The sequence below is a fragment of the Cynoglossus semilaevis genome, chromosome 18 (assembly GCF_000523025.1).
Source record: "Cynoglossus semilaevis isolate Cse_v1.0 chromosome 18, Cse_v1.0, whole genome shotgun sequence".
In the NCBI taxonomy this organism is placed as follows: domain Eukaryota; kingdom Metazoa; phylum Chordata; class Actinopteri; order Pleuronectiformes; family Cynoglossidae; genus Cynoglossus; species Cynoglossus semilaevis.
The window spans coordinates 2,859,380-2,878,644 of NC_024324.1; the positions used below are offsets into that span (position 1 = coordinate 2,859,380).

At 43.1% G+C, this 19,265-nt stretch overlaps 3 protein-coding genes across 3 annotated transcripts; 1 reads left to right on the forward strand and 2 right to left on the reverse strand.

Moving 5' to 3' along the window:
* Nucleotides 1-477: 477 nt before the first annotated feature.
* On the reverse strand, nt 478-4,872 carry fhl3b (four and a half LIM domains 3b). The gene is made up of 5 exons (XM_008331145.3): nt 4,696-4,872; nt 3,089-3,263; nt 2,091-2,260; nt 1,729-1,915; nt 478-940 (listed from the first exon to the last, which is right to left on the reverse strand). Exons 1-5 carry the CDS (start codon nt 4,849-4,851, stop codon nt 789-791), a joined length of 840 nt encoding a protein of 279 aa, XP_008329367.1. The 5' UTR covers nt 4,852-4,872; the 3' UTR covers nt 478-788.
* Nucleotides 4,873-11,478: 6,606 nt separating this feature from the next.
* rragcb (Ras-related GTP binding Cb) lies at nt 11,479-15,949 on the reverse strand. Its single transcript, XM_008331143.3, has 9 exons — nt 15,407-15,949; nt 15,060-15,263; nt 14,783-14,982; nt 14,575-14,689; nt 14,345-14,487; nt 14,105-14,253; nt 12,478-13,924; nt 11,829-11,897; nt 11,479-11,591 (listed from the first exon to the last, which is right to left on the reverse strand). Exons 1-7 carry the CDS (start codon nt 15,581-15,583, stop codon nt 13,767-13,769), a joined length of 1,146 nt encoding a protein of 381 aa, XP_008329365.1. The 5' UTR covers nt 15,584-15,949; the 3' UTR covers nt 11,479-11,591; nt 11,829-11,897; nt 12,478-13,766.
* Nucleotides 15,950-16,080: 131 nt separating this feature from the next.
* Nucleotides 16,081-19,159, forward strand: ppt1 (palmitoyl-protein thioesterase 1 (ceroid-lipofuscinosis, neuronal 1, infantile)). Its single transcript, XM_008331142.3, has 10 exons — nt 16,081-16,205; nt 16,936-17,058; nt 17,158-17,267; nt 17,347-17,474; nt 17,581-17,651; nt 17,819-17,921; nt 18,017-18,107; nt 18,318-18,416; nt 18,534-18,605; nt 18,772-19,159. The coding sequence occupies exons 2-10, from the start codon at nt 16,944-16,946 to the stop codon at nt 18,892-18,894; spliced, it is 912 nt and encodes a 303-aa protein (XP_008329364.1). The 5' UTR covers nt 16,081-16,205; nt 16,936-16,943; the 3' UTR covers nt 18,895-19,159.
* Nucleotides 19,160-19,265: the final 106 nt, after the last annotated feature.

Below are 19,265 nucleotides of genomic sequence, written 5' to 3' on the forward strand. Positions count from 1 at the left end.
CAGCCGACCCTGGGAGGGTGTCGGTGGACGGAGGTCGACGTGAGGCGAGAGGAAGAAACAACAGAGCTTTAAACTCTACAACAAAATGTTGTACAGTTTACACCAAGCAAAAAAAAAAAAAAAAAAAAAAACAGTCGAGGAACAGCCAAAAAGATAACAGTCGATCATTAACAACAAGCTAAAGACCCAGCAGCCAAAACATCGCCAAAGAATTAGACAAGAGATAAAAACAAATTAGACCAGAAGTTCAACCAAAATAGTTAAAGAAGCCAAGGAACAAAAAACAAATTAGACCAGAAGTTCAACCCAAATAGTTAAAGAAGCCAAGGCCAGAGGAGGGGGTTCTGATGAAAGGGTTGCCAGTTCAAATCAGGAGGGGGTTCTGATGAAAGGGTTGCCGGTTCAAATCCCAGTGATAACAGCCACAAAACATCACTTTTTTTTCAGTTCCATAAATGAACGACTGGACTGGTTAGGTTTCATTAACTTTTTTTATTATTATCACATGTACAACAGTGAAAGTGAATAAAAAGTTACAAAGTTTTGACACAACATGACAACAGTGAGAAAAGAGGGAAAAGAAGAGGAACTTTACAAACACACACATCAGCGTTCAGACGGCGGTGACGAGTGTGTGTTTGGTTTTTTATTCAAAGGTCTCACGGTGCTGAGCTGTGATTGGAGGAGAGAATACTGAGCCTGGAGTCAACGGCAGCGTTCATGTGCAAACAGCCGAGGTTCCGGAGTTTTCCTGCTGCTCTCTTCAGCGGTCAGTGTTCGACGCTCAGTCACTCGTCGCTGTTGCAGTCTGTACACAGGATCAGGTCACGGTCCGGGAAGAAGCCGGAGCCCACCAGCGACACGGAGCAGCGGGAGCACTTGAAGCAGGGCTGGTGCCACTGCCGCTCCTCGAAGGAGACGTACTTTCCATCCCCGAACCCTGAGACAGAGACACGTGCAGCGTATGAACGACTGGTGAAGGAATGTCCTAACACGGAGTTTAATAACAGCCTCACAAACACTCAGGAAATGATGAATGAATTCCAGACGATCTCTGCAGTTGGCATTAAAACAGTGAGTCACCGGAACCGTAGAACCGTAAACCTAGAACTGTTTCTGCTAAATTTGTTTTCAGGTTTTTGGACTCAATCACATCAGAATCCTGCGGTGAAAACAAGCAGCAAAGTCAGAGAGAAAGAGCTGATGTGTTTATGATAAGTTAATTAAGTTTCCAGCTTGGTAAATACTTAGGTAATGAGGTGAAGGTAACAGATAGACATAAATAACCAGCGCCAGGATAGAAATCAGCCACAGATTGAAATCTGAGATTGAAAATGTAGCCAAAGGTTAATAGGTTAAAAGATTGAAATCTGAGATTGAAAATGTAGCTAAAGGTTAATAGGTTAAAAACACACACAAAAAAAGCTAAAAGGCTAAAATTTACAAAGTGTACTTAAAGTTAGCCTAGATGTAAGTAGCTAAAGTATTAACACAAGCAACAAAGGCTACAAGTAAACAAAAAAATTAGCTAAATATTAACTAAACCATAGCTAAATCTAACAAAAAATAATTTTAAGTTAGTACACATGAAGCTAAAGGTTAGCCTGTGTTAGCCCTGTTGCTTGGACAAACATGTTGTGACTTCCACCACACTGACAGTCGTACATCGTCGCTCGTATGCGAACTCATCTGTCAACGACGTGTCCAGGACGGAATGCGTCCACTGACCTGTGATGGCCGTGTTACAGCCGGCGCACTTCTTGGCGTAGAGGCTGCTGAAGCATTTGACACAGTACGGACTTTCTCCCTGTGAGGTGAAGGACTGACCGGCCAGAGACGTTTGACAGCCTGAGCAGAAGAAACACTCTTTGTGCCACACTTTGTCCTTGTAGGTGACGCCGCCCTTGGTCAGAGCCTAAAAAAAAAAAAATAAAAAAAAATTGTACACCAATTGTCTTTAATTAAAAACTAAAACAGCTTCTTGAATTAAAAACTGTAAAACAGCTCCTCTTGTGGCCAATCTCAGTAATTACTACTACCAAATTGCTACTACCAGGTTAGTGAACAAAATGGAGCTTGTTTCACTTCACCTTTTTGCAGTGGCTGCACTGAGGAGCGAACCTGCCCTCGTAGCAGGGAACGCAGTAGTAGTTGTTCTTGTCCGGGATGAACGCCTCGGCGCCGATGGGCTTCTCACAGCCGTGACAGACGAAGCAGTCCTCGTGCCACGTGGACTCGCCGTATTCCAACATCCTGGATCCTGGAGGAAAGGAGACAAGGGGACAAAGAGTCAAGGAGAGGGTTTTAGGAAATGAAAAATGAACCGGTGTTTAAGTCCACGGTCCAGTGACTTCAGCTCATATCAAGTCAAAGAAATCGTTTTCCTGTAAAGGACAAAAACCACAGGCTTCACTGCTGAAACTCAGTCAGGCCGAAGAAAGAAAACGATACGTCAGATCTTTTAATCCCTGGTTTTCTTTTACAACTTTTGGGACCGGGACTGAGGAGAGCAGAACAACGGGTGTTTTGAACTTGAACTTGGCTGCGCTCCTAAGAAAAGGAGTGGAGGAGGAGGTGAAGGAGGAGGTGGAGGAGGAAGCAGCTTTAAAGGGCATTCCAGGCTGAGCAGGAACTGGAGAGGAGCGACCGCTCACTGCTCAGAGCAGCCAGTTAAAATAATCCCACAGCACCCACAAGCCCCTGGGGCAATTCACAGTCATCTGACACCGTGGACGCGACGACGCTGCTGCACCGGTGTCGTCACGGCAGCCGGAAAATCTGCTCTGCTGGGATGAGTTTGTACCACAGAGCTGGAGGTCGTGATTGGTCTGTCACTTCAGAGCCGTCACACCCAGCTCCACCAGAACTGTGCTGCTGCCAACAGGCCGGAAAACAGGTCTCACAATACAAGATGGAAAAAATGTATGTGTAAATTCGTCCTTTTAAAAATCACAGGACGTCGAGCCAAACATGCTGCACCAAAAAGTCACCAGAAATTAGCACAAAGCTAACAAGCATTAGCCTCTTTCAGTGTGGTTCAGAACCGGTTCCCAGCCCGGCGATTGAGAACCCCTGCTCTTGCTGTTACCTGGCATCACCGTCTTGTCACAGGCCACGCACTTGGAGGAGAACTCGTTGCAGAAGCCCTCGCTGCGGCCCAGAGCGTCGCCCTGGATGGTGAAGGACTCGTCCGCCAGGGAGCGGTCGCAGCGGAAACAGCGGAAGCAGTGCTCGTGGTAATGCCTGTTCTCGTAGAACAGTTCCTGGAAGAGGGAAATCAGAGAGAGTGGAACCACGGTCAGGGTTCGATCACATAAAAACTCATGGTGTTTGTTTGTTCATGGTCAGGAGAGGAGAGGGAAGGGTGGAGCTAAATCACTGGTTCTCCAGATTCACACTAACATTCACACCTGTGGTCAGTCTAGTGTAAATAAATAACCCAGTCCTGTATGTTTTTCAATTTAAATTACTTGAAGAAAAGCCCAGAACAAACAGATGAAATAGAAAAAGAATCAGTTACTGCTGGGATCAAACCCCTGACCAAGCTGTAAGGTAGGAGCACTGACCACTCTCCCACCATCAAAAGTTTGAAGTCATGAACATGATATTTCAGTGTGAGACTGATGCTGGAAACCCCTGATCCCAGCATGACTCATCATCATCATCATCATCTTCTTCTTCTTCTGTGTCCTCCGTCCACTCTGAGGTCACGGTCACCCACAGCACTCACTTTCCCACACAAAAACACTTCAGTGTTCTGGACATGTGCACACAGTGGGAGGGCTGAACCCAAAATGTTCCACGTTGTCGTTTCTACGACACCCTGCTGCCTCCGCTGGCCAAAAAAAGTCCGTCCAATATTTTCCTAGAAGTCGGAGTAAGGCTGGTTTGTGATTCTTCTCTCTAAGAGCTGCTTATGTTTCCATTCAGCGCTGAGACGAATGGCCTTCGTTCAAACGGAGGCTGAAAAACTCCTGTTTGAGGAATGAACTTCCATTAAGAAAAAAAAAAAAGAAAAAAAAAAACCCAAGAGAAAATCCGAGGGATGAGGAAAGACGAAGGACAAGCGCCGGGGCGGCCACAGCCAAAAGCGGCAGCGAGTAATTTACTGCCACTCCCTCGCTCCGAGTCTATAATTCACAGGACCCTGAAGGCCACATGGCGTCTGTGAGTGTTGTTCATTCTCACTCACTGAGGCGTTTGGGGAAGATAAAGAGAGATTACGGACACATTTTCATGTTCTGATGTTTTTACAGGAAAACCAGCTGCTGTGACACAGTGGAGGGGGTGAGGTGGGGGGAGGGTGTGGGTGTGGGAGGGGCGGAGGTCGGGGGAGTAAAAATAGCAAACCTACACAGTCAAAGTATTTTTGTACTATAATCGTCAGACTAAAGAATCCTGTCCAATCTGCAGTAGTCTGTCAGCAGACGTCTTCGTCCACCGCCGTCATGTTTTAGTAAACAACACTGGCTGAAATTCAGCTCTAAACCAGTACAGAACCGCCGTGTTAAAGATTATATATATATTTATCTCCTGACCAACAAGCTAAAAACTAACAGCTGTTGTCTGCGATGTGAAGATTGTTCATTTAGCTCAATTAATCATGATTAAATACGACTAATTACAATGAATTCATCTGATTAATCACTGGTGTTGAGGTGTGAGCAGACAAACACATCACTGCTCTGTTCTCACCTTGGCGTTGTGGCCAATGATCTCCTTACATTCCTGGCAGGTGTTGGCGTACAGGCGGTCGTAGCAGGGGATGCAGTGAGGTTTCTCCTCCACCTGGATGTACTTGCGTCCGTACAGGGACTCGTTACAGTTTCTGCAGTCGAAGCGGTCGCTCATGGACCAACCTTTTCCTGAGTGGACCAGAGGACCAGAGAGCAGGTGAGGGGGGAAACAGAAAAACAGAGGAAATATTTTATTTTAACGGCACCAAAGAGGTTTTTACACAGCAGGTACAAAGATCCTGGATCTGTGTGAAGATGTTCCACACCTCTGAGAAAATGGACAGGAAAAAGTAGCATACTCATGCAGGGGTATGTTAAAGGTAGGTGTCACAATGTAGGTCAGATTGTGGAATATTAGAAACAAACTTTGAAATTTTGATTTCAAACCTCAGGTGATTTTAATGGCTTCTGTCATCACCATGATGTACTCATTATGAAATATCCTCCAGTCCTTAAGTAAATAAATCAAAGCCTCAGCCATGTGTTCCTCGTTATAAAAACACAATCTCTTCATTAACAAGGAAGTCACTTAATTACACCGTGAAACGACGTCATCTGGTCCAAATTTCAGACCTGACTAGATGATGTCACAGTTTACATTGATTCACTACAGAAAACCAACGTTTCCAGTTTCACGCCAACGGCCTCGGCGTCTGCCGCCCCTCCCACCCATTCTTCTACGAAACCCCCCGCGGCCCTCTAGTGTTGACAGAGAGCAACAGAACAATATGAGGTGACACAGACGCCTCGCCCACAGACGCTCTCTCCAGGGCTTTTTGAAGGACAATACAACTCTGATCTCGTGTACTTCTTTTGTAGTACTAATACTGTCTAATAGAAAAATAACAAAAAACACCACATTTCATTGTGTTTACTGTAATCAGACATCAAAGTTGGGTATTGTTCAAAAACTGTTGCCAGATTCAGTACTTTCTCAACAGTCCTGGTGGATCAGAGGTACTCTTTAAATTGCAGGGTTGGACAGTTATGCTCCAAATACTACAGCTGAGGTAAAAAAAAAAAACACCATTCGTCATCATTTATAACCATCTGTTGACATGACCTGATCTGAATCCCTGCTGTAGCTCATTACGCTGTCACTAAAGTGAGTGAGGGAGGAAAGATGGATGTCCCATGGACGTTAACAAGAACTAATCAATCAATAAGGAGATAATGACCCAAGATAATCATCTGCCAAGTCTCTGAAAGCAAAAGATTAAACACAAGGACGCTGAGAGGCAAACAACTGTCAAACAAATGACCAGGAAAAGAAAAAAAGAAATGGAAATAAACCACAAAAAGAGGATTTTAAATCATAAACATGTTAACAATAGAATCAAAGCAGCCGCAGAAGAACAGGTGGAAACAAGCCTGGACTCACAGACAGACAACAACAACATCATGATCACAGTCTTATTATTATTATTATTATGAACATAATTGTAATTCAAAGGCCATCTGGCATCATGTGCTGTATTGTTACGACAAAAGGAAATGATGTGAGGGAGGTGAACACACACACAAACAATAGGAGTCGACACACCACAGGCCTCAGGTGGAAGTAAATAAAACACAATCAGTGCTGCAGGTCAACAGGTTCTGAGACACGTGTTCTTTTCTTACTGTCTGAAACATAAGTCATAAGATATTCATCCAGTGCTGAGCAAAATTAAACAAAATTAAATCAATTTAACTAAATTTAAGAACCAATTAATCAATCAAACCATAAAAAAAAACCTTTATCCCGGTCCATTAGCGAGTATATGAAATATATCTTTTTGAATGCCTTTATCCGTCTTATAAAACATACACAAACTCACACCTCAAGTTTTTCGACTCGTATTTGAACAAAAATAGTACTGTCCCTTTAAGAGCACCACCACGACACAATTTGAATGTTAAAAGTTGCACTTTATTTATAAAACTTGCACATTACACGCTGTAAATTAAAAATTGGATATCGTTAATTATTAATTAATTAATTGAGACGCCATTTTGGACGAAAACCTCTTGGTGTCTCTATTCTGGGCTGCTGTGGTTTGACATGTTGGTAAGGTCAGCAGCTGAAGAAACGTGGGTTTTGAAATGTTCCTTGTTTGAAGGACGTTATGGGTTCAGGTTGTTGGGAAGTCCTCTGAGCTTCAGGAGAATTTAACTAAAAAAAATCATCAACTTTAGTGGTTTAATGGTTTCCTTCTGACCCAGGAGCTGCTGTTCTGCAGGTACCGTACCACGCTTCACCCTCTGTGTACGACCTCCGAGTATTTGGACGTGTTCTGCTCAGGAGCCTCCTTGGACGGGGCAGTTTACATTCCCCACATCTGGCTGCTATCAAACGTTTAGCGTCTTGTAACCGATGATGCAGTGATTTCGGATAAACATGAAATATAAACAGTCACGTCCTGCAGCCGACACCAGGAGCTCTGCTGCTCCTCCTCGCTCCTCCAGCTATTCCTCCACACTGAACCATGACCCAGGTCGGCGTCCAAACATCTCCTCCCTGCAGATAACACCACTGCATCCTGGGGGTCACCATCAACACGCAGTGGACCAGACCCCGCTGAGAATATCTTCACTTCCGACGTCTGTTTTCCGTCAGATTCCTGTCTGGACGGGGGGAATCAAACCCCTGACTTCCCTTTTTCTGAAACGTCCTAAAAGTGTCCGGGTTCTATTCCCATCCTTCCTCGCCTGCAGCAGCAGAACAATGGGTTTCCTTCCCGGGTCACAGTCTTCCTGATTTGATGCTTGTCGTTCCTCTTCCTGAGCCGCAGCATCTGTGAACCTCTGTGTTCCCGTCGTCTCCAGCTGTTGTTTTTTAAAAAAAATAAACTTTTCCTGTTGGAAACCAATATAAAAATTTGATGGAGGAAACAAACACAGCTGCAGAGAGAAGGTCTGTGGAAGTGATGCTGTTGTTATCAGGAGAGATGAAGAGAACCTGTTCAGCTAACTCACTCTGCTAACGGTGCAGAGAGATCATAGTAATGGTACTGCAACCCACACAGGCTGCCACAGGAGGCGCCATTATTACTGTTTTTTTGTATCAGGAGGCGCCATTATTACTGTTTTTTTTTTATTATTTCCACTCCATGATAAAATCCAAAGAATTTTATTTCCACTCCATGATAAAATTCACGGTAACCTGAGCTGGTGCCAAGTTCTGACCCCGGTTCAAGCACCAGCTCGTTCCAGTAGCACGGCTGTCAAAGACGTTTAAATCCCTCATTTACCGTGTGCAGTGGACTCAGTGCTAATGTCCTCCGTCTGTCCCACTGAAGGACTGATCTGCTGCACTCGTCAGGGAGGCCTTTGTAGTCGCAGCCAAACGGTCACAGGATGGTTTACCGAGCAGGTCTCCAGTCTGACGTCGCTCAGTGGCTCCGTGGCTCGGGGCAGTTGTTTTACTTCTCTACGACCTGACAGTTTCTTATGACCAGAGCCAGGAACTCTGGGAAATATCAGGGCTCTGCAGGGTGTTGGTGTTTATTTTCGCGTTGGAGGAATTTGGACGTGTGTGTTGGTTAGAGAGGTTTACAAACCAGACTCTTCCATGATGAAAAGCCGCCGTCACACATCATAAACCCCCCCACCCCCTCGGGGGGGCAAAGGTAGGTGTTAAATCTGTTCCGACTACAGAATGTGAATTTACAGGTCAGAAAACACAGACTCCTGTGTTTTTCAGAGGCTGACGTCACTGCTGTGTTTCAGTTTCCCACTTTTATAAGAGAGTTTGGAACCAAAGCAACAACACGCCTTCAGTGACGGCTGGACGACAGTGAGTGATGCCAGCGATGCCTTCACTGCCATAGGAATAATATATATATATTATAGAGAGTGATGAAAGCAGAGGTCTTCAACAGGGGGAGTGCAGCACTTAGGAGGTCCACCTGAGTGTTTATCAAGTCAGTACTGAATAAGATACTCAGGGTAGTTCTACACAGTACAGTATCAGTATTTGTCATCGGTTCCTTCCCCCCAGAAACTGTTTCCTAAAAACCCTATCACAGCCCTCAGAGGTGAAAGAGAATATTGACGTTGTCACAGCCTCGTCGTCAGTACAGTCGCTCCACTACAGCGTCAGTGAGGTCACCGACTGTAACAGGAAACCAGGAAAATAAATCAACACAAAACTGCTCTTTATAAAACCGTCAGCAGGCTGCGCTCTCTTTCATGTCCCCGTACAGAGAGGCTCAGTGTGGAGTGGCTTCCTCTGATTACAATCACACACACACACACAAACACAAAGAGAAACCAAAATAAACACACACACACTGCATGTCACGGCGGTGTTAGATTAAAGAGTCGACTGTTAGAATCCTGAGAGGCTGAAGAGGCAGCACTGTGACATCAGCGGGTTTCAGGTCACCCAGGGGTCACATTGTGTTGTTGAACCGCGGGTTGGTAATTTATACAACGGCATCATTAATTAGCTCTGACGGCTAATCTGTCATTAGGATGAAGCCAAGTTTTAATCCTGTAATTTAACACGTACTGCCCTGTCGGGGATTAAGTCTGCGGAGAAGACAGCGAGCAGCCCCGCCCACAATCACTGTTGTTTGATTGACAGCTTTTTTACCAGACAAGTTTTTTTTAACCCTATGATAGGCCGAATAAAGCAGTAAAAAGATTTTTTTTAAATTTAAGATATTTTTTAAATAAAACAAGATGGCCGCCTCCACCTTAGTTGCTTCTTTTAAAGCTAGCGTACAACTTACCAAAGACTACAATCAAATAATCCAATATAAGTATATGTCTTGAAAAAGTATTTCTTGCAATCTGCCTGGGCGCCCCCTGGTGGAAGAAATTCAGATCTACTTCCTGGACATTACTTTAACTGTGTCTATTTCTTATATATATATTTTTTCAAACGTCTTCAGATTCTGGCTGCATATTTTACACCTGAAAATATAGAAATGAGTTATCTGGGTTTTTTTTAAACTGATCTTTTCACACGTTCACTAAAATTAGCTTCTTCCTCCGACATCATCGCACATAACCAGAGACGCTGCTTTAATCGCAGACTGGCTTTGAGTCTGGCTGTTTGTTTACTCTGGGAAACAATGACGTCTGCAGCTGCAGCTTCACCTCGGCTGCTTCTACTGATTTTGTTTTTACTCAGAAAAGGAGCTTGAAAAAGACCATCCAAACAATGGTTTCCAACCTGGGGGCGGGGGGGATCAAGGACACGGAGGAACTCAGACTCAGAGTTGCTTTAAAATTCATTTCCCATCCTTGGAGTTTGATTGTAAATCCCAGGTAGCACTGATTTATTTAACTTTGGGTCCAAAGCTGTTTTTATCAGGGTGGAGCTCTTTGTTACATTACCAAAAAAAATGGATTTTGTTTATGTACAAATGTACTTGAGTCCAATCCCAAAAATACACAAAAACAGCTAAAAATATGCAAAAGAAAATCGATAAAACTTGAGTTGAGATTAGGAGGCTAGCAGACGAGATCTTAAAAATAAAATAAAATAATCAATAAATGTAAACCTCTTTCAGCTCAGACCTTAATTCTACGACATCAAAACTGCTTTTTGTGGTCGAATGCGACAAGTTCAGTAAAACTATTTTCCAGAATTCCATTGACACTTCCTGTCTTTCCAGACTGCTGGCTCCGAATAAAGAGGAAATGGAAAAAGTCAGCGATGTTGGACCGAGTCAGGAGACAAAGAACCCTCGTCCTCCCGGTCTGTGCTGGTTCCTCCAGACTCGACCTTCACCAACAGAACCACTCCAGAGGAACGTGACTGTGGTCAGAACAGGAGGAAGAAGGAGGGAAAAAAGGCCGGCTTTTTTTTCTTTCTTCCACCCTCTATTTTCTATAAAAAGTCCAGAATTCTTTTCAAGGTGAAACAAACAGATGTCGATGTTCGTTCTTCAGGGAGGAGAAGGAGTGAAAATGATGACATGTTTTCAGCCACAGAGCAAAGGTGGTGGAAAGAATGAAGACAACAAGGACAAGATGAGAAGGTGGGAGGTTCGAGTCCTGTTAATCATCAGACGTGACATCATTAGAAAACAGTCGGTGAATCCAGAGAGAGAAACTAAGGTGTGGATCTGGACTGAGTCTGGACTCGGGACAAAGTCCAGTCAAGATTTAAGGCTGAATCTGGTGGACCCAGTCTGAACAAGTCTAGACTCGGTCCAGGTCTAGATTGATCCAAGACCTGGACTGGACTGGACTCTGTTTCGGTCCCAAAACCCCATCCAAGACCTGGACTGGACTGGACTCTGCTTCAGTCCACAACATCAACAACATCCTCTGTTTCCTCCACTCTGCTGCTGCAGAAAGAACATCTTCCTCTGCTGCATCCTGTGTGTGTGTGTGTGTTCCAACAGTTCTAATGTATTCACTTAACTTCATCTACTTTTTTCCAGCTATTTCTTGTCCAACTTTTAGCTTTTTTACCCCAGTGTCTGCTCCAATCCACTTTGCTAACACCAGAGGGCATCGTACAAGGCTGCGAGACCAGAACCAAACAATAGGAACAAACACAGGAGCAGAGTCATCGCAGTGGAAAAGGAAATCCAATCATTCAAACACCTCAGATCAGACCAACAGCTGATTAGAACAACATGTTCAAACAAAGAGGAAGGCAATCTTAGAGCGGCGCTGAGCAGACAAACACATGAGTCACTTTTTTCATTTATATTCTCAGACCTGAGATTTTTTTTGTTTGTTTGTTTTTAAACCAACTCTGGAAGTTCAGTTTATGAGACAGGAAATTGAAAACTGACCTGTGGAGCTTTATCTATAGCAGCTGGAGAAGGTTCTGGAGAAGGTTCTGGAGAAGGTTCTGGAGAAGGAGAATCTCAGCTGGATCTGATGCTGCTGTTGTCACTGCTGCTGCTGTGAGTAATGACAAATGATTACGCCTGTGTGGAATCCAGTCCAGACAACAACTCTTCACTGACTGTGACCCTGCAGACTGCACTGCTAAAACCAACCTCTCTCTCCCTCTCTCTCTCCTCCCTCTCTCTCTAACACCGCCTCCTCTCCTCCTCCCATCTCTCCCTCACCTTCAGGCTGAATAAGGTAAAGTGTGTGTGTGTGTGTGTGTTGGACAGCGGTGAATATGTTAAATACCTGCTACAGTGGAGCCACAGCTGGAGGTTTTGCTGCTGCTGATGTAACAGAAACCACGGTGTCGTTTATCTGTGAGGAAAAGTGGAAAATGTGAGACGGTGGAAAGAAACCAGGGTCTGAGTGGAAAAGTCACCAGTCCGTGTGTTAAATCACACACACACACACACACACACTGATGTATGTCGTGTTGTATTGATGTAATGACACACACTCAGAAACTGCAGTTTTTCTTCACACAATTATAATATAAATAATAAAAAGATACAGCTCAGTTACATTTAGTTATTTAAAATACATTTGATTTTATTTAGTGATATTTTTACATTATTTTGTTTTCCTGTTAGTTTTTCTTATCATTTTAAATCATTTATTTGCCTTGTATTCGGCCCCGAATGTCAACTTTAGGGCTAACGATTAGCTTTATGGTTGAATCTTGGCTAGTCCTGAACTAGCTTCAAGCTATTGACAATTGGCTAATTCAAGGATAATATTAAAAGGTTTGGATAATTCAGGGGCTAACTTTAATGTTGTTAATCAATTACTTATGGCTAATTGTGGGCTTACCTCAAATTTATTAATGACATGGGGCTAATTGTGGGCTAACTTTAGCTTTATTGTTTCGACTACTTACATATTATTAATTGCATACCTCTGTCTGTGTAGAACTCATGAATGTTCCTAATGGTCTTAACTCTTCTTCTCCCTCTGTGGTTGGAGGCAGACTGCCGGATAGTGAAGGTAAAAAAGAAGAAGAAAAGACAGACAGAGAGATCATTTTCCTGCTCATTGAGCTCTATTTTCCACAGCGGTGGAGCAGCAGCTTCTGGGGACGATTAGAGGTTTCAGTTGCGGCTCCGTCCTGCCATCATCCATTACAGTGGGCCGTGGACTACAGGAGAATGATGTAATAAAGAATTTTCACGTCCAAAGTGGTGATTTTCACTTTGTTTACAGGAGCTGGTAATAACCTGTTGGCTCTTTGTGCAGGATTTGATTAAAAAAGACTGAGAAAGTTGGATTTACTGTTCCAGCATCACCGCGCCTTGATACGCTAAATGTAACACGATGAAATGCTGCCCTCTACTGTTCGAAGTAATGCACTACTAATAGTAAACTGTCGAAACCGGGATATCAAATGACCTTTTTCGGTTTATTGTGAATGTTTTCATTATTATATGGGGAATTTATCGATTATATATAAACAAACTGTAGCAAGACTAGGATTTTCTAACGAAGTTAACTCACATTTTTTGCAATTCCTTCGGTTCACGACCCCAGAACCTTCTGGATTTAAGGTCACAGCAGGGACTCAATAAATACCAAATATACTGTTGTTTTATTGATCAAGTATTTAGCACACAATAAAAATAAAACTCTAAATGATTTGTAACAGTCAGGATTCACAGCATAAAAACAATAACAAACAGAAGCGTGAAGTGTCGTTAAAAGAAGCTAAAGAAACAAAGTGTCAAATGTTAGCAGTTAGATGCTACGGAGGAGAGCTAAAGAGATGTAGTGGTTGTAGTGTCAACTTTGAGCTTTCATTATCGTGACAGCAAAGTGTTGAAGCCACACATGCTGTTGTTAAAAAATATAGATATATATACTGTATATATATATATTAAATAATCTGTTTCACTGAATTCATGCTGTTCTGTGCACAGAATAAAAGATCATTCTTTCTTTCTTTCTTCTTCTTTTTCTTCTTCTTCTTCTCAGGGGCTCATTTGTCGGTCCAGACTGTTGCATCGTTTTTTGTTTTTCATTTTGTTCTGTCTCCAGTTCTTCAGCTGTTTCCTGAGTCCGTTCACACAGAGGCAACATCTGCAGGGCTCAAAAACAAGTGCCTTTACATCATGACCTCAGCTGCACTTCATTCAAACCCAAACCATCAAGTGTAACACTTTTCTTCTTTTTTCTTTCCTTTTTTTCTCCTCTTTAAATGTTGTTTCCGTTCAGGGAGGCGTAATTTAATCCACTCAGGCTGCCGCTGGGCGAGTCGGCCGACCTCCAGTGGGCGCTGTGGACTGAGTTGCCGACTTCAAACACCTCGTGGATGGCTTTTCTGAAGCAGTGGAAGTTGTACTCGATCAGACCTGAGGAAGGATCAGAGGTCAGTCTGAACACTGGACCTTCAGAACCAAAACCACACCTCCAACATTTAGAGTCTTAGTAGACCACACTTGTCACCTCTCTCTCTCTCTCCCCCGTTTGACTCACCCTTGTGTGATATCACTACATGTACCATCCTGACTCGTCTGGGTCAGGACACTTACCTTTCCTCTCGAAGCTCTCCTCTCTGAGGATGCAGACCAGAGCCAGGAACTTGGTGACCTCCTTCAGATACAGAACTGTCGTGTTGTTGAGTTTGATGATGGCCAGAGACTCCTTGTCATAAGCACAGCCGCTGCCGTCCTCCACCAGTCTGACACACACACAGTTGAAAATCTGAATAATTAGCCAAAGGAAGTCGCTGAGTCATGTCTGCTTCATCTTTGACCACGAGTCTTTCTCACCCGTAAATGCAGGAGACGTCGATGACCACGTCAATCATGTCGCAGCAGATTTCGTACGATTGCATGTCCACGGGTGAGCTGTCGGTGGCGATGTAGATCTTACTGACCACGTCGAACAGGAAGGCTTTCTCAATCCCAGAATGCTGAACGAGAAACAGAAAAAAAACTGTCATAAAACAAACAAATCAAAATTAAGAGTTTACATCAGTGGGAGAGACATTATGACCAACCGATATAAAAATGTTCAGAAGGTTTTCCAATGTGGGTAACTGAGGAATCAGCTTCTGGACGACTTTACTGAAGGCCTCAAATATGGAGTGGTCGTAGATGCTGGTCAGGTAGAAGCTGAGGAGGAAAAAAGGAAGAGGAAGCTGCAGAGTTGAGGCAACATATCCTCAAACTTAAAAAGTTATTTTCTTAGCTGTTAAAAAGACTCACCTGAGATGAACCTTCTCCAGGTTGGCATCAGCCAGGTCATCGTTCGCCCTCTGGTGGATGTCTCTCTGCGTTTCTATTTTGTGGTCGTCAGACAGTCCGTCTACTTTATGGATAAAAACCTCAAAGTTGATGTCGGGGTTGACTTTGTAGGCTCTGGACACCGTCAGGTGTAACCGACCGAGAGCCTCCACGTAGTCGTCCTGGCAACAGAAGACACAGGAAGTGAAGCGGACTCTCCGCAGGAAGTGTTTTACAAACAAAACTTCCTGATTTCTACCTGGGCGTCAATGACAAAGATCAGAGCTCCGGTTCCCTTGAAGATCATCTCGCTGTCAAACGTGGGGTCGAAGAAATCCACCTGTCCAGGAAAGTCCCAGATCTGGAAGTTGACGAAGGAGCTGCTGGAGATGTCATCCTTGTAGATTTTGTTGGTGCTCTCCAGGAACAAGGTCTCGTTGGGCGACATTTTATGGAAAACAACCTAGAAAAAAAAATATTCCACGACATTATAACCTACAACATGAATTGGTAAATTTATTATTATTTTAACCCTAAACATATATATTTTTAGAAGAATTATTCATAATATTTTGATATAATTTTTTTTTTTTTCTGTTTTCCTACCTTTTGTATAGAGGACTTCCCGCTGCGTCTGAGTCCCATCAGCAGAATCCTGGGTTTGTCAGGAGGAGCACAGTTCTCCTCCATGTCTCCCTCCTCCGCCCCGTAACCAAAACTTTTGGGAAACGAACCAACATCGTAGCTGCCTGTAAACGCAGAGTCCCCGCACTTCATAGACATCTTGGACTTTAAATTTCCTCAATACCGTCTCGGGCGTTGTTCACAGTCTTTGAAATAATCGATATAAACGTGACAGACGTTATTTGTTGTTGTCAAAAACTGACGGTATGCTAACATGACAAGCTACATGAGCTAACAAGCAGCAAAAGTCGATTTCTGTGTCGCAAGCACCAAATTCGACAGTAAAAAAGTATACATTAGGTTATAAATAAATATTACAAGTTTAAAATAGCCATAATGTCGTGTTTGGTATGCATTACTTAGAGAAATGAAAGGAGAAATGGTCTGAAAACAGATAAATCAAGTAAAAAGTTTCCGCCCACTTTGTTGTTGCCAGATTTGACAGGATGTTTAACTCTCGTCAAAATGAAACATTAAACCGTCATTTAGAGATAATAACTACCGTGTAGCGTAATAAACACACGTTATTCATATGTTATATTTAATACTAACCAGAACAGCTCAAACCATAACAACAATTCCACGATAAAATACACCTTTACAACATCGCGGAAACATTACAACTTGGCAACCAATATTCTCCCATCTGATTGGCTGACAGCCTTAAACCAAAATGTTGTCATGTGACATCGACAAACAAACAGGAACTGCTGTATAATCGGTGAGTAATGACTTTGAAGATAAATACCCGTTTCGTAAACAATATATACACAATTTTAAAGAGCATTTTTGCAATTTAGCGTCATTTAAAATCATTTATAATTCAAATACATCAGTACTTTTATCCTTGTACAGCTTAGTCATTGATCGTTGTAAAACCTGCGTTTTCGAAGCTCGTTTGTGCTAACATGACTGTGTCTCCTGGGCCCAATGAAAATAATGAACCTCCCCTTATCATTTTTGTCTATTTGCTCCTTAAACACAGTCTGTTCTCCCGTTTATCTAAAAGATAAAGAACTAAAAGGAGTAACGATTAGAGAGAACACACACACACGACCCGGAAACCCTCAAACACACATTTATCTTTCTTTTGTTGCATATCTCTTTAGTGTGTGTTTGTGGTTAACACTTATCACTTATAAATATTCCCCTACTGTTTTTTTGGTAACTTTCATTTTTGTTAAATACAAAATATATTATTATTATTTCTGTGCAAACGTTTGTGACGGTGGTGTGCCTTGCATCAATGACAATAATTCACTTTCACTTTTTCTTCTCCTTTTAGCTTGTAGTCATGGCACAAGGTTCTAGGTATTTTATTGCTAACATTAGTATTGGTTTTTATTGTACAACTGTTTTGGAGGTCAAACTTTAAGTATCAGTATGGATGATACTCTGTTACTTTTTCTTTATTTTTATTTGGCTAATTTTAATGTAATTTTCTGTGTCAGGCTCCACAATGGCCGCCTCTCTGATCAGTTTCCTGTTAGTGGCTCCAGTTCTGCTAACAGCTGCTGGTCCGGTTCACGGCTCCAGCAACGACACCGTTCCCCTGGTGATATGGCACGGGATGGGTGAGAACTTTACAGGAAGGATAACGTGTTTCTGTGGAGCTGTAGAAATGTATGAAATGATATTGTTTGTTGGTGTGTGTGTGTGTGTGTGTTGATCAGGTGACAGCTGCTGTAACCCTGTCAGCATGGGGGCGATAAAGAAGATGATCGAGGGGGAGATTCCAGGCATTTACGTTCTCTCACTCATGATCGGGAAAAACGTCATTGAGGTTTTTTTTATTATTATAATTATTTTAAATAAACATCTTTATATTTGTCACCATTTCATGATTTGTTTTTCTCCTACAGGACACAGAAAATGGATTTTTCATGGATGTGAATCAGCAGGTGTCCATGGTCTGCAGTCAACTGGCTCAGGATCCAAAACTGAAGGCAGGATACAACGCCATGGGCTTCTCCCAGGGGGCGCAATTTCTGTACGTAGCCGCTCTTTTGGCACTGAAAGGATGGATCAGTCATAGTAATTCTAATGTGGACCATCGGTGACCATGGTCTAATGAACTGTTTCCTGTCTCTTCTCAGGAGAGCCGTAGCTCAGCGCTGTCCTTCTCCACCAATGAAAAAGCTCATATCTGTGGGTGGTCAGCACCAAGGTAACGGAACTAGAAAAGAACCAGGAGTTCTCTGATCTCTGAGGGAAGATGTTTCTTATTTACCAGGAGTTCTCTGATCTCTGAGGGAAGACGTTTCTTATTTACTGGTTGTCTTCTCCTCTCTCTTCTTCCTGTCTTTTGCCCGTCCTCCTCCTCCTCTTCCTCAGGAGTCTACGGTCTCCCTCGCTGTCCTGGGGAAAGCTCCCACATCTGTGACATCATCCGTAAAGCTCTGAACAGCGGCGCGTACACAGACATGGTCCAGAAACAGTGAGTCTCTGCCTCAGTGGCGGTGCTGTGGTGCAGCGGACGTCGTCACCTGCAGCACTGACTGAATGTCCTGTTTTGGTGGGTTGTTCTTTCAGTCTGGTCCAGGCTCAGTACTGGCACGACCCGTTAAACGATGACCTGTACAAGAAGCACAGTCTGTTCCTGGCCGACATCAACCAGGAGCGGGTCAGTACGTGGAAAACACCGTGGAGTATCAGAGTACTGCGTTCACATAGTACATAGAACTTTGAGCTCGTTTCAGCTCAACCTTCAGACATATTTTTGCAAATATTAGTCATCTTTTAGCTAACCCTAAACAAATATCTGTTGAAGTTACATTCCTGACTTCAACTTTTAGCTGATTTGACTTTCATCATCTTCTACTTTAATGTGAAGGTCATAAATGAGACGTACAAGAAGAATCTGCAGCAGCTGGAGAAGTTTGTGATGGTGAAGTTTCTACAGGACACTGTGGTGGACCCTGTGGACACCGAGGTAACACACACACACACACTGTAAACACACACACCTCCTGTGGTCTGTAACTACTAAAAGTACTACAGTAACTGTGCAGCATCACTACAGACAGTTTTGTCTCCGTTCTCTTCACAGTGGTTTGGTTTCCTGAAGACAGGTCAGGCCAAGGAGACGGAGACGCTGCAGCAGAGTGTCTTATACACCGAGGTAACAACTGGGTTCAACTGGGTCGTGTTTCAAACAGTGCTAACATCATCATCTGATTAACACATGTTGTGTGTTATCTTAGCTGTAGCTTTGACTAAATTGTGTTAACTCCTCGTGACTAGCCGTTTCTGGCGTGGACTGTGTAACCACACGACTGTCTCTGCAGGATCGCCTCGGCCTGGCAGCGATGGACAAAGCTGGGAAGTTAGTGTTCCTGGCCACAGAGGGAGACCACCTGCAGTTCACCAAAGAGTGGTTCGACAAAAACCTGCTGCCTTTCCTGCACTAGAGACGCAAAACCAGACTCCTGTAGTTCTAATCAACCACTGTTACAAAAAGTCAAGGAAATCAGGATCAAATTATTGCATTTACACAATAAAAAACACATTCATTTTGCACTGATCAACTGGAGCTAACTGATGCTAAGTTAATGATGAAAAATAATTTAGCTTTTTTAATTAATTATTTTAGTATAAATGTTTGTTTTTTTACTTTGTTTTTTAAGCTTAATGTTGTAACAACTGAAATGAGAAAATAAAAGTTTGACCAGAAAACAGTGGTGTGGTCGTGACATTGTTTTAATATGCAATGTGTGTGATGCTAACAAACAGATCATTCTAACAAGTGCCACCTCCACCTGCAGGCCATCGGACGGAAGGG

Coding starts and splice junctions, on each gene's coding strand:
- fhl3b (XM_008331145.3), bottom strand. CDS start 4,851: ATGAGCGACCGCTTCGACTGCAGAAACTGTAACGAGTCCCTGTACGGA. Junction 2,261..3,088: donor TGACAAGACGGTGATGCCAG/GTAACAGCAAGA, acceptor CCTTTCCTCCAG/GATCCAGGATGTTGGAATAC. Junction 941..1,728: donor CTGTAACACGGCCATCACAG/GTCAGTGGACGC, acceptor TCTCTGTCTCAG/GGTTCGGGGATGGAAAGTAC.
- rragcb (XM_008331143.3), bottom strand. CDS start 15,583: ATGTCTATGAAGTGCGGGGACTCTGCGTTTACAGGCAGCTACGATGTT. Junction 14,983..15,059: donor TCTTTGTCATTGACGCCCAG/GTAGAAATCAGG, acceptor TTCTGTTGCCAG/GACGACTACGTGGAGGCTCT. Junction 14,488..14,574: donor TTCTGAACATTTTTATATCG/GTTGGTCATAAT, acceptor TTTCTCGTTCAG/CATTCTGGGATTGAGAAAGC.
- ppt1 (XM_008331142.3), top strand. CDS start 16,944: ATGGCCGCCTCTCTGATCAGTTTCCTGTTAGTGGCTCCAGTTCTGCTA. Junction 17,268..17,346: donor TCGGGAAAAACGTCATTGAG/GTTTTTTTTATT, acceptor TTTCTCCTACAG/GACACAGAAAATGGATTTTT. Junction 17,475..17,580: donor TCCCAGGGGGCGCAATTTCT/GTACGTAGCCGC, acceptor GTCTCTTCTCAG/GAGAGCCGTAGCTCAGCGCT.